The sequence below is a fragment of the Eublepharis macularius genome, chromosome 6 (genome assembly GCF_028583425.1).
Source record: "Eublepharis macularius isolate TG4126 chromosome 6, MPM_Emac_v1.0, whole genome shotgun sequence".
NCBI lineage: Eukaryota > Metazoa > Chordata > Lepidosauria > Squamata > Eublepharidae > Eublepharis > Eublepharis macularius.
Window position 1 is genome coordinate 65345775 of NC_072795.1, and position 14282 is coordinate 65360056.

Sequence of the window (14282 nt, forward strand, 5' to 3'; positions counted from 1 at the left end):
TGTGCTTAGATATTCACTTTTTGTTAGGTATCAAAAGGCATACTCAGCTTCAGTACATAACCCTAGAGATTACTCTTGAGGCCAAAGAGGTTCATAGGAGGCAGAGTGAGAAAGATCCATTTTCTAGTTGGCTATTTTGGACAAGTGTTTGCATATTAAATGAGATTAAAGCCCGAGCCCTGCCACTTTTCATCCCTTAAAGCAGGGGTCCCCAATGTGGCACTCATGGGTTCCATGGCACTCACTGACACTTTTCCTGGCACTCATCAAATATTTTTAGAAAGAGGGTTGGACCAGATAGGGCTTTTTCCTAGCAGGGCTTCAGCTGGTCACTGGAGAACTGATTGGCTGTGCAGATTTTTAAAAAATTGCTCTGGCAGTGACTGCCACTGCAGTACAAGGATATTAAATAATATCCTCATTTTAAAAGGCATCCTTTTAAACAGATCTTTAGCCTGAAATGCTGAAGAGTTACTATTAGTTATGCAACCTCACTCCCTGACATTTTGTGCTTGGCTCCACAACTTGTGTCGGAATTCCAAACGTGCCTGCAGGCTCAAATATGCTGGCAATCCGTGCCGTAAAGATTCTTTCCCTTTTGTAATTTCCCCAGAGTTTCTGCAAATTTCCACTTTGCTGACCTACCTGCATACCTACCTACCTACCTACCACCCCCAAGACTCACCTTAGCCTTTAGAAATGTGTTTCCTTGTTTTCATCCTTGTGTCTTTGGCTGATTGGTCTTACCCTACTGCTTAGTAGATAAAGGGGTGATATTCTCAGGGAAGGCAACTAGCCCTTTCGGGCTGCACCATAAATGTTATCTAGATGCTTTTTCAGATGATTGTTTTCATGCAACAAATGCACAGTTAATACTCAGGGTTGGTGTGGGGTCAAGATATCATTTGGAAAGATAGAATTTCTGTTGGAAGGATATTACTCTATTATTTTTTAAAAATTCATTAGCTATGCCACACATCTCTTTTAAAAACCAAAATTAAAAAGGGTATCAACACCAGCAAAATAATACCCTCCTGCAACTGTGTTTGTAAACCATTTTTTAAAAATTCTTTAGGGCCTGTGTGGTGTAGTGGCTAAATGTTAGACTAGGATCCAGGAGACCAGGTTTGAACTCCTGCTCTGCCAAGGAAGCTTGCTAGATAACCTTGGGCAGTTGATTCTCTCTTAAACAAATACTGGCAAAATTCTAGAGAAAATACAGGCTACAGAACTATGGTGTGGACTAACAAAGGAAATGAAACAAAGAAAGATTGCTAACCTAAGCTGTAGCTTACACTACTTGAACATCTAATCTCCCCTCCCTATTGGGAGATTCAAATGGCTGTCCTTTGCATGGTCACATTTCCCCTCAGACAGACAGTCAGTCAGTCAGTCAGTCACAGTCTCTCTCTCTCTCACTCATACACACACACACGCACATAGAACTTCTTTTCAGTTTTCCCTCCCATGGTGTAAAAAGATCTCAGCTGATCTGGGTCTTGGGATCTGGCAGCAATAGCCTGCCAAAACCTACTCAGCCAATAGAGAGGTGCTAGTATATCAAAGAGATCTCATTTTTTCACTCCTGGCTACAAAACCCATGCCTGTCTGGGCAAACTGCAAGTTCTCAGCCCCAGTACCCCCACAATCACTTATCAGTCTCCATAAATCTCAGCTCCTTCTGCTCTCATCTATGACAAAGGCAACTCGGAAGTAATCTCTTCAATCAGGTCCAACTCGTCTTCATAATTTCCCCCTACAAAAGACTCTGACTTGCTATCTTCTCCCTTGCAGGATGAAAACATCATGAGTTCCATGAAGCTCTTTGACAACGTGATCTAGTTGGGCAGTTCCAGACACTCACAAACACCCAGGGCTTCTCTTTTTGGCATATTATTGAGGCACTCTTCTTTTGCCTGTCTGGACAAAGCCACCCCCATCTCTTGTCCATGTTGGACCAGGCAACTTCATGAAGACAATCCTCATGTATTCAAGATACTACTGGAGAGAAGACCCTGCCACCCAGGTGAGAGGCTTCAGCTGGATTGTACTGGGCATGAACAAAGAAGAGTGGCCTCACATCTACAAACATTTTCTCTGGGCACTAGGAAAAAAACCTAAGCAACCACACCCAGGAAACAGCTCTCCCCTGTCACAAAGTCATGAGCTTGCCCTCAAGGGCTGTTCAAATCAGCAGCCCACCAGGGTCCTTACTGGGGTTCCACACTACGAGATCGCAATGCAAACACTGATCACCAAGGACTCATGAATGCTTTGGTGTATCTACAATCCTACACACTCCCTTTAGGGAGAGGACTCCATCTGATCGGCACCTTGGCTTCCATTGCACATGTGCTAATACCCTAAGGCTTCCTCCAGGGGGAGCCATCTCCTGGTGTCAAGGCACCTTGCAATCACCACCCTAAGTTCGGTTTAATGCTTAGCAACTTTGGAGTGGAGCTGCAGTAGAGAAGAAGACAGTTGTAGGTGGGATTTTGCCTTGTGGATTTTCCATCTACATCCTCAACAGAGCAGGGATGCCATGTCACCAAAGAAAGGAAGGTTGTGACAGAACCTCTAGATTTCATTGTGCTGTCAGGAAGAAAGGAATTTGTATTGTGCTTCCTGTTTGAGGAGCGGGCTGGGGGAACATATAGCCCAATAACTAGGTGGATGGTTTTCCCAGCAAGACATCCCTCTGCTTCAGTACAAACTACAGGCATGATGGAAGGTGGAGGAAATTTAACTGGAAACATTTAATCCAGAATACAACCTAAAGCAGTTTCTACGTGGCCTCACTTTATTCCCAACTGGACAAGATGGTTCCAAATTGTATTTATTATTTGTTAAGCACCTTCAGTAACTTGGCAAAATAGAGGAAATTGGTGGCAGGAGACCAGAAGTCCAAATGAGACTTGGGGATCAGTCAAGAATGGTGGAGTGATACTGTGCCCAACTTTGTGGGGAGAATCAGTCATCTGGCTGTAGGAGAAACAGCAGAGTTCTGCTATGAGGCTTGTCTGGAATTAGGGGCATTGACAGAATGAAAATAGGAGTTTCACAAAGCTCTCAGACAACATGATGGTAGTGTATGGTAGGAGTAGAAGGAAACATACATGAGGAAGATAGGTAAAGAAAGATCATGGGGGATCTCTACTACTCATGCCCCATGCCATATATTTTTCATCATTGCTAAGAAGCCTAATGGTTTCTTCTGGGATGCTGCACATCTCTCTGCGTTGACACCCCTTTCCTATTGCCACCCTCATGGTGAGAAACCCTTGAGCCCTTCAGAAGCATATTATAAGCAGCCAGCAATGTCAGAACTTCTTTAGGGCCCTCCAACAGAATGCTAGTTACTGCACAGAATAGAACAGTCCCACTGTTTCAGAGGGCTTAGTCTTCATTGGATGAACAAAGCAAAGGCTTGGAAAGAGGGCAAGGACTACTGATGAGTAGTGGGAGCAGATATGGCAGGTGCCAAGAGGCTGAGGCATGGATGATTCAACAAATACTTTCCTGAAAACTAGGCATTGTACAGGAGCTTAAATGAGGACCAGAAAGCTGTATGATGTATGCAGATAGGAGCAGCATAGCAAAGCTAAAACAGGAGAAGGAAATGGGTGTTGTTTTATTTTTTAAAAAAATAAATCCTCCATCTCAGTTTTCAAAGATGTTTTCAAAGAAAAACATCATAAATTCATCAAACTAATGAAACACAATAAAATCAGTAAGGTAGCATGTCACATTGTGGGCAGTAAAATGTCTTAAAAACCAGAAACATCAAAACCTGAATTAAAAAGAAAATAAACAGAAACATACAAAGGCTAGAAAGGCCTTCACCTGCACTTAAAACTAAAAGGACTAGGTGGCAGGTATGTAGCAGCATGGGGACAGGGGATATTCTAAAGATGGAGTGCCACCACAGAAAGGCCCTATCCCAATTAGTCATTTGCATCAGCATAACAGGCAATCCAGATAAGAATGTTGAAAGGGAAAAAACAGCAGGATTACTATTTTGCATATATGCAAAATTTGGAAACATCAAAGATCACAGTGAAATCTCATCAAGTGAGGTTATTGGGATATAGCAAAGATAGAAACATGAGGAAGGATACAGAACTGGGTTTAGGAATCAACTACTGGCAGTATTTAGATGACCAACATTATCTGTCCCTGCCTGATCAGCTCCCCCTGCTGAACACAAGTGTATCCTACCAATACTTTTATCCTATCCTAGTCATCAATCCCACTAAGCTCTGTTTCTGTATCCTAATCACCAGCCCTCATGCTTTTGATTCCTCAGTTGCAGCCTCATACTCTGACTCACAGCTCTGAGAAAACATACTGTCATTTAGAGGATGCTTGGAGCAAGGGTCCCTGTTTGGAGAGCTTTCAAAGTGTGTAATTCAGGAGAGATTTCCATGGCAGTGAATGAGGGATTGGCATGAGGTTGAAAGAGGAACTGGCTGACTCAGGAGTTACTAGCTATGCAAACAGACTTCCATTTGCACTGGAGCCCAGGTGTGGCTCTTTCTTTCCTGAGACTGCCACTTCACCTCTTCCCCCCCACCACCTTACTACATAATTGAGTGTGTTTCAGCCGACTCACCGGTTTATCCTGGCGCTGGCGCAGTCAGGGTGAGCTTCTGCAGCCTCTGAAGGGCCCACAGGTCGGCTCCAACCTTGCCAGCCCCGATTGGGCCAGGGCTGGCGAGAGGCATGCCCGGCTGGCCTGCGCTCTGCTTCCCAAGCCTTGCCAAAGCTTCGATCTGCCATGGCGGGGGGGGGGGGGGGGCGCGGCTAGCCTGCACTTCCCTTCCAAGCCTTCCCCCCAAGCCTCAATCTGGCATGGGGGAGGCAGTGCGGCTGGCCTGCCCTCCCCCTCTAAGCCTCACCTCCAAGCTTTGAACACCTGCGAGGGGAGGGGGGGAGGAACCTGTGGAGGCCCGGTCTACCACCAATAACTTTGCAAGGCAGGTAGACCAGTCCTCTGGAGCTGCAGAGGCCATGTCTACTCACCATGTCTTTAAGAGGCGAGTAGACCTGGCTTTGGGAGCTGCAGAGGCTGGATCTACTTACTATGTCCTTGCAAGGTAGGTAGACATGACTTCCAGACCCATGGAGGCCAGGTATACACACCATGGCTTTGAAAGGTGAGTAGACCTGGCTGTCTGACCCATGGAGGCCAGGTCTACCTACTATAATTTGCAAGGCAGGTAGACCTGGCCTCTATCCTCTTGGGAGGCCAGGCCTACCCCTAATTGTTTAAGGCTGGTAGACCTGGCCTCCTGACCAGCAGAGCCCATTTCTACTTGCCATAGTTGCAAGATGGGTAGACCAGGCCTCTGGACCTGTGGAGGCCAAGTCTACTAACCATGGCTTTGCAAGGTTACAGGGCAGGTAGACCTGGCCTCCATCCTCTCAAGAGGCCAGGTAGATGAGGGAATGGGGTGGGGAAACACACCTCCCAGGGCATACCCCTTGATGCACAGTGCACTCCTGCACACCACAGTAGGACAATTTCAGCCCAAACTGGGCCCCAATTCCACCCGCTGCAGAGCACAGAACTCCAGGGCCCTTTCCACCACCCCACCCCACCCCAGCAGTGCTCCCAGGCTCCACAACTGTCCAAACTGGGCCAGATTCAGCCCAGTGCAGAATGCAGGAGCTCCAGGGCACTTTCTTCCCCCTCAGACAGTGCTCCTGGGCTCCACAGCTGCTCGATTTGGACCGAGAAGGCAGCAGAACAGATGGGCCCTTCCAGCCCTTCCCCTTTGTGATCTGCTGGCACTCCTACCCTTCCCCAGCCCAGATCGGGGTGCTGGGGAGGGGGCAATTCCAGGTCCGGCCACCCTGCCCTCCCCCTCCCTGATCAGGGCACTGGGGAGGGGGCAATGCCACACCTGGTTGCCCTGCCCTCCCCCACCCCGATCGGGGTGCTGGGGAGGGGATAATGCCAGGCCAGGCTGCCCTGCCCTGATCAGAGTGTGGTGGAGGGGGCAATGCTAGGCCCAGCGACCCTGCGCTCCCCCTGCCCAGATCAGGGCACAGGGGAGATGGCAATGTCAGGCCTGCCTGCCCTGCCCTTCCTAGAGCCCATTGTATTTTTTTCCAACAACGTGCTTTGTTAGTAGTGTGTATAGGCCTGGACATTAGGGTACTTCTGCTTTTACAAATTAGAAATTTAAATACAAATGAAACAGCTAAACCCAGCCCCATCGTCTCAGGGTTCTTCATAGCAATTTTAAAGTCCTTTTTCTCTTGATTTGGACTACCCCACTCAGACCTCCGAATGATCACCACTCACATCCCAGCCCTTTCTAATCTTCTTCAGACCAATCCCTTCTATATGTACTTTGTGAAACAATTCCCAATCTAACCCCCATCTTGTTGCACTCCCTTCTCATCAACTTTATTTATTAATATATTAAAATATTTTAACCCCAGATGTGCTCTTGTCTCTCAGCTCCCAATCCTTGTTTCTTTACCATCCTCAATCCTCTTCAGGGTCATCTTGTCCAGACAATCTCAGTCTCAAGGTGGTCACCAATGCTTCTAATTCCCACAGGCATAGCAGAAGCAATTCAGGATGTGGGTGGTATTACTCCTATCTCAAGATTCTGCCCAGCAAATACTCAGAATACTTCATAGGTACCCTACTAATCTGTAGCCACACATGGGGCAGCTTCCAATGTAACAGCTGCTCAATGAAGTATGCATCTGATGATGATCAGGGCTAGTCCACATGTTACCATTGCCTATTCAAGCCATTTGAAATTGAAACAGCCCACCCGGTAGCTATAAAGGAAGGAAATCATTCCCATCTTACAAAAAGTTTCCATACTGCAATCAACCATCACTAAAAATGACTTGTGCAGGGATAATGTATGCCACAGAATGTTTCACATTTAATAGCCAATAATGACTTGAACTCTGTGGAAGCAGTTTCAGGCTTAATGCATTCAGTGCCATAGCATGTAAACTGTACCTGTTAGCTGGGGCTGAGGTCTGATGGCAATTGCAGCTGAGCAGCTTCCTGTGTGACACCTGTCCATGTATGTGTGTGGGGTGGTGGTGGTATTGATGTAAGTACAAGCTGGTCTCCTTTGGCAAGTAGCTGGCTCTCCTGTGAAGTTCGTAATCCCATTATAGTATCACCCCTTAAAGCAGCCATGAGAGCTTCCTAATGGATTTGTACACTAAGGAATTGATGTCAACCTGCCCCCGCCCCTATCTTTCATTACTACAAACCTATGGTGTTTTGGAATAGAAAGGCGAATTCCATGGTATTCCTAATAACAGGCTAAATAGGCAAATTGGCAGCAAGACTGGATGGGAAGTACTGTAAAGAGAACTAGGAAAGCAGCTGGTAGCAGGCGGAACTCGGACTCTAGCTTCTCCTGTCTTTCATGGTCAATACACTACGTTTTCTAGAAAACCCTAATCTCACAGTTCCACTTAACAATTTGAGAGGTAATGCTAACAGGCCCAATACAAGGCCTGTTACTTACTTACTTAGGCAGTCATGACCTGAATGCATCACTGAATTTAACATCTCAAAGTTCATAGGCAATTTTTTCACACCCTGCTGAGATTTATTAACTGAAACCATGGATCTTCTACATGCATAACTACATGCATAACTACAGCCAACTCCTCTTAATGCAGATAATCTTTTCTACTTTTCCCTGTGCCTAGGATGAGAATCTGCCCAAGGTGCACTAGAAAAAATGCTGGACAGCTAAAAACAGAGGAGGAACTCTGCTAGGTTACCCCACCACACATAATGTTCCCACCGGTGCAAACCATGTTCCCCCAGGTTAAGACAAGGGCTTCTATTCCCCTTCTGAAAACATAATGCCCATTCTAGTGGAAAAGAAGCCTTTATTGAATTGTGTTCTCAAATTGTGTATTCTAATGCAGATTTGCCCTATTAACACCCTTTAAGCAAACTGTCACATTTACTGCCAGGGTGTAGATTGATAAAACAGTGGATTTCATTACCCCCACCCATTTTAGAGCATGTTTATGGATAAAATGAGATTTTCAATCTATGTTAGTAATGAGTACAGAATTTAGTTATCCTAAAAAATGATAATAAAGTAGGAGGGTTTGGTGTTAGGTTCTCCTTCCTATCATATTGGTCCTATCTAGTTGATGCCTCAATTCTGCAAGGCTCATATTCTAACTCATCTCTCGCCTCCTCCCAGATTGTTCTTTGGTTTAAATCTGTTTCCATGCTGTTTGTTGATTCTCTTAATCTGATGGCAGTACCTGTGTGAATGGGATTGTCTTCAACTGGAAACTAAAGGTGCCTGATGCTATCTGCTGCTCCCTTCTTCACCCATATGCCAGCTGCATCTTTCTACCTATGTTCTCACTACAGTCACTAAGCTCGGGACCAGACAGCCTGGTTTGACTGCACTAGTGGGGCACATCAGGCTCTGCTATCTGCTTTGCATTTTCAACTCTGTATATTTTGTATAATAATAAAGATCAAATATGACAATAAAATGCAACCACAATGGCTATGCACTAATACCATGGCTCTGCTACTGTTTGTTTTCCTTTATTCCTCTCATGGCAATGAGTAGGAGTTCCTTAAGATGTGCAGCAATCGTCTTCCATTTTTTCCTCAATGTCAGTGTTAAAACTACAGGGACTACTTCTTCATGCGTGCAACCTCCATGGTAACATGGGAATTTCTGCTTTGTTCATTTCTAAGTATCAAGAGGAGATCTTCAGACTCTTCCATACAAATAGGACCTAAAGCTCATCTTGTGAAGTACAGTTCTTTTGCTTCTACTCATCCTATATGGATTCCACACAAACTGAACTACCCATGAAAGCTACTGGAGGTCTTCTGTCTAGAAACAAAGGAGAGGAAGCAACTGTTACTATACCACTTCCTGGGACTGGGTGTAAACCATGCAATGATATTCAGAGTTTGTAAGGTGTAGCATCAGGTACCACATTATAATTCTCCAGACCAACTCTTAACTCTTTCTCATTTGGTAAAACCACATATCTATAAATGAGGCATTTTTGACCTGTCCCTTCCCAAACTATATCAAAACCCTATGAATAACAGTGGAACTGCCAATCACTCTTCCACGACTGCTGTCACAACCTGCCTCTGAAAACGACAATAGCACTAAAACATCAAAGCAATATCTCAGCTCATCTCTTCTTAGTTATACAGGTCTATTTATATTTCCTGTTATGTGTTAGTACACAAAGCTTCTTTCTGAAGATGGTGGTGAGGGTATAAGCTTGTGGGAAGCGTGGGGTATAAGCTGAATAAAATAAATAGTATTTGCCTAGTCTAACCTAACTCTGTCTAACCTAACTCACAGGGTTGTGAGTATAAATGGAATAGAGAATTCTGTAAGCCACTTTGAGTCCCCACTGGGAAAAAGTGAAATAAATAAAGGTAAATAATTATGAATCATTCACAAACAAGCTGAGAAAGGTAATGAGGTTTCAGAACCCTAAAATGGGAGACCATCATGATAGCTCAGTTCTGTATCTAAACTCATAGCTTTCCCTTGATCACCTAGAAAGAAATAGGGTAGTCCTAACAGCTAAATTAAATAGAGATTATGTAATAAAATATTCCAAGTTATTATTGGTTCACAGCAAGAACATGCAAGCTATGTAACTACTCTTTCCCTATTATCTCTATCACTGTTCCTTGAATCACATGAACATTTATTCCTTTATGAGGCTTGCTTTCAAAGCAGAACTCTAGCTCCTCATTTCCTTCCTGCTATCAGTGTCATCTTAAGCAGAGTTATATCCTTCTAAGTGCACTGAAGTCATTGAACTTAGAAGGATGCAATTCTGATGCAAGACAGATTTGTAAGAGCACTTATGAAAGCTTTGCTCATGATAGTCTTTGGTGCCAATGCCACCTAAATACTTCTGTTTTGGTGCCAATGCCACCTGAATTCACAACAACAACTGCAAGTTAAACCCAAAACCCTGTGTGCAAGGGGGATATTGTACATCAAAGAATCTGCATGGCATTCATGTTTGACAGTCATAGCTTAATTGCCCTATCATAGTCGATGCTGTAGTTTCTTGGGAATCAGCCATACCACTTGGGTTGGGGAGCGGGGGAATCCGGATCGCCTTTCCCTTTTCTTCTACTCTGGTAGTCGTGATCCTTAAAGGACACATTTGGGGCACAGAATTTTAATCTATAAACACAGTGCCCTCTTGTGACCAAAAATGGAAAGGTAGCACCGTTTAAATTCCTATAGGAATTTAATTCCTTCATGCATGCTGGGGACTCAGCCGAAAACTGAAATGTCAGTTTAAGAGAAACATCAGACAATACAAATGCTAATCTTTAAAAAGCCCTCTACATGCCATCTGTCATGAACTGTGGCTGGTACTACGATAGAGATATTGCTCAAAACAAGGTTGCCTCTTTTTTGGTTTTGCTGATCTTTTGATCCAGAAATTTCTACATTTCAGATTGCTCACAGAGTCATTTTAATGTGTCTAGAGGTTTTGTTTGTTAAATTACTATCAATAGTTCCCACTAAATAGCATTAGAGAGCCATTGTACATGCAAATGGGTAAGGACCAATTAATTTGGAAGTTGCTTCTTTCCCAGACAGGGCTGCCAACTAACCAGCATTTTCTGACGCTCATTAATGAAATCATCCTTTGCGACTGGACGTGCAAAATCAGCAAAATTGTAGAACGCCCAGGCTTGCTCCTTAATTCTGCTCTGGCTCTTCTGCTCGCTCACTAAATTTCACCTTGGCTATCCACGTTGCCCAGAAGGCCGCTATTTTCTCAATTCTAGAAGAAGAATCTGTTTAGACATTTTACCTCACACAGATGAGGTGGTAGCTGGGCACCCTCTTATGAAGCGAGAGGTGCTCACAAACATGCGGAATGTAGGCAAAATCCTGGATCTGGCACTTACCCTTAACGCAAAATCACCCGCTCATTACACTCAACCAGTGGCAATAGCTGGATTCCCTCTTACGCTAATATATAAAGTACGTAGAAAAGGCTGCCGTCTCATCGCGCGGCCTAGAAATTCCTTACGAGGAATTTCCTTACGAGAAATCAAAGCTCACCTTCCAGCTTGGCGAGAATAGCCTGGCCCTGAACAGAATACAAAGCAGCCTCTAGCGTTGCTGCGCAACGAACTTAGAGGCTCGGCAAGGAACTTGGGAAAGTGGGCCAGGCCTCAGACAGCTCCTCCTACTTTTGCAATGAGACAAAAAGCTACTAGGTAGGAAGCCCCATAGCTCTGTTACGCACGCGTAATGCAAATAGGATGAATGCTACCGTTATTTCTGCGCTTGCGTCGTAACATCTACCGCTTTGTTTATTTCCCCCCTCCGCTTGCGCAGTAGCGGTCTCAGAAACTTGCGCACGCTCACAAACACGACGGGCGAAGCCAAGTATCTCGCATGCGCAGTAAGACAAAGGCGTCAATTCTGCGCATGCGTATTTATACGCACCGCCCCTCCGACCCCCAAAGGACATGCGCAGTTCATAACCAGTAGGCTTCAGCGCCTGCGCAGTGGATAAACTTTAATACTCCCCCCCCCCGTTTTTTTTTGGTCAGTCAATTTGTTCTTTGCAGCAGCTGGGCTGTATCGCCGCTCACTGCTTCGCTTGCCTGGGGCTGTCTGGCTGGCAGGTGCCGAAGGAGGTGGAGCCGCACGTGCTCAGTAGCAGCGGCCCCGGTTGGCGGTCGAGTGGGCAGGGCGGTTGGTTCCAGCTCGGACCGGCTGGGGCTGGTTTTCCCCGCGCAAGCGCAGCCTGTTTGGTTAGAGAGCAGCAAAGGGGCGATGGCGGCAGGAGGGAGCCCCACTGCAGCCCTGACTGGGATGGCGCAAGTCGAGGAGCCGCGGGGGGAGGTACAGGGCACGCCCGGGCCCAGTCCCGGGCCCTCCGCCGCCGCCCCGAGCGAGTCGCCCCCCACCAGGCCAGACCCCACAGGCCCGGAGGCGAATCCCGAGAGCGGCGCCGTAGTGGCGGGCAGTCGAGGGGCGCGGCGATTCCTTTGTGGCGTCGTGGAAGGTAAAAGTGGCTGAAGGAACCGGGGTCGGAGGACAGAGAGCGAGGCGGTGGAGAACAGCAGGACGACGCCTCTCTCTTTCCCCCTCTTTGTGTAGCTTTAGACTCCGCCCTGGCGAGGAAACCTGGAGGCGGAGGTTGGCGCCGTTGTGTGGAGTGGGCGAAGGTGTTCTTTTAACAAACCCTTGAAATTCGTTCACCAGCTTATTGAATTTAAACTGGGGCTGGTTTTAACATCTAGTTCTCTCTCTCGCAAGGATGTTAAAGAGTTTAAAACGTTAAGAAACGGCCCTGTGTGCATTAGCACAAAAAGTCTGTGGGGTGTTAGGTGGGTGGCCTTGTTGGTCTGCAGTAGAACAGCAGGATTTGAGTGCAGTGGCACCTTAGAGACCAACGAGATTCTCAGGGTATAAGCTTTCGAGAAATGAAGAAGGGACCTCTGACTCTGGAAAGCTTACACTCTGAAAATCTTGTTGGTCTCTAAGGTGCCACTGCACTCAAATTCTGCCAGTTTGTGGAGAGTTGGAGATATTTTATTTTACCATAGTCTTAATGTGATGTTGCTGATGAGAGTACAGTTAACTGTTCTTTATAAACGAAGGTGCTTGATAAGGGCAACAGGTTCGTTTTCTTACTGTCTTAAGTAGGAGAAATAGGACTTCTTTCAACCGATAAGTGACCTGTGCTGTTTGTCTTTCCTGTATTGTGTGTTCCTGTGATGTTTGGAGATGTTGCTGGCCAGGAGAATAGAATAAACATTACATGCTTAAGTAATCTTTTGGGTTTTGATAGTATACAGGTTTGTTAAGGGGTATCTGCTGCATTCAGTTTTATTCATGGTGATACAGAGTTGTTAATGGGTCTAGATAGTCTAATTTTTCTAAATTTGTTTTTTCCTCCAGTGCAGTAACTGACATTATTTGCAGTGCAGCTTTTTGTTGTTTACATTATGCAAGTTGCTACTTCTGTATTCTTCCTGTCATGGAACTCAAGAGAGGAGTTCCTGTCATGGAACTCAAGGCCGTTTTTTTTAGATTTGCTGCTGCCATACCCTATTGTATCTGTTTTCATTGAATGTCCTAACTGTTGATCATATCATATCTTTACAATGTCAGTGTCCTGGCTGTTGATTGTATTTTATTCACTTGCAGTATGTAATCCACCTTGGATCTTGATGAGAAGGGCAGACTATAAACAAAACAATAAGTATAATAAAAAGAAGCCTTGCCTCCATCTAGTGACCAGGTTCATATGGGCTTAGCTTCAGCAAGTTTGCTGTATGATGTACCATCATACTACTCCCAGAGCCTAAAACATACATGTCTGCTGCACAAAGACCTGAATGTGGGAAAGGAGGTTTCTTTCTTGTGTGATCTTGTGAAGTGCTTCGCATTTATGACTCTAATAATAATGGCACTGACTCTTAATGGAACATTTAGTTTAAGAAGCTAAACTAGCAGATGCAGTCAGGACTGAAATCAGGCTTTTTTTCAGTCACTATACTTTGCAGAATACGTTTATGTATGTAGTCCAAAAAAACACTAAAGGCTATATATTGCTTATGCCAATTGTATAGGAACTTGTATTAAAGCACAACTAGGCTGGAATGCACACACGCACACTTCAGATAGTATGTATATACATACACAAACCCTTTGTTACTGAAGTGATGAGCTTGCGATGAAAATTGCCATATTGTTAGTTTTAGCAGCCAAATATGAACATAACAGCTTCCCACACTGCCAGTTGGAATGTTTGTAGCCAGTGGAAAAGAGAAATCTTTCATATCCGTTTCCCTAAGCTAAATGTTTACATTCTTCCCTGTGAAATATTTCAAAAGATTTCTGTACTTCTCATTTAATTTCCTTTTTTGAAATCTTTCTATTTCTGTTGCTTTAAAAAATGTGTTATTCTCTAAATATGCAGAAGCAGCAAAGACTTTTCAAGACAGAGGATAAAAAAATAAAGAGTTGTATGATCAGAATGGCAACCATCACTCACCACTTGGATAATAATTAGAGAATGTGGTGTGGCAGACTCAAAGTTAAAGTGGAATATTGATTAGGTAGGATAGGAGAGTAATGTAATTCAGTTATATGTTCTTGTGATTAGAGATGAACACTTATGTGAGGAACTTGCAGAGAGTGTTTAAAATGGTATTTGAAAGAACAATATTTTTTGATTGAGTGCTGAAAAGTACAGTGTCTGCCTGTGAGGATTGTTGTGCT

The 14282-nt window shown here is 44.8% G+C and overlaps 2 protein-coding genes across 5 annotated transcripts in view; both read left to right on the top strand.

Annotated features, from left to right (window-relative positions):
• The window catches only part of KCNIP2 (potassium voltage-gated channel interacting protein 2), a 144971-nt gene extending 143114 nt beyond the window's left edge, over nucleotides 1-1857 (top strand). For all 3 annotated transcript variants that reach the window (XM_054984141.1, XM_054984143.1, XM_054984142.1), the window contains one exon: nucleotides 1795-1857. In XM_054984141.1, the coding sequence (XP_054840116.1) occupies nucleotides 1795-1842 (48 nt within the window). In that variant the 3' untranslated portion in view covers nucleotides 1843-1857. The remainder of the gene's footprint in view (nucleotides 1-1794) is intronic.
• A 9742-nt stretch (nucleotides 1858-11599) lies between these two features.
• Nucleotides 11600-14282, top strand: part of OGA (O-GlcNAcase) — a 38692-nt gene continuing 36009 nt past the window's right edge. For both annotated transcript variants that reach the window (XM_054984221.1, XM_054984222.1), the window contains exon 1: nucleotides 11600-12057. In XM_054984221.1, coding sequence (XP_054840196.1) covers nucleotides 11826-12057 — 232 coding nt within the window. In that variant the 5' untranslated portion in view covers nucleotides 11600-11825. The remainder of the gene's footprint in view (nucleotides 12058-14282) is intronic.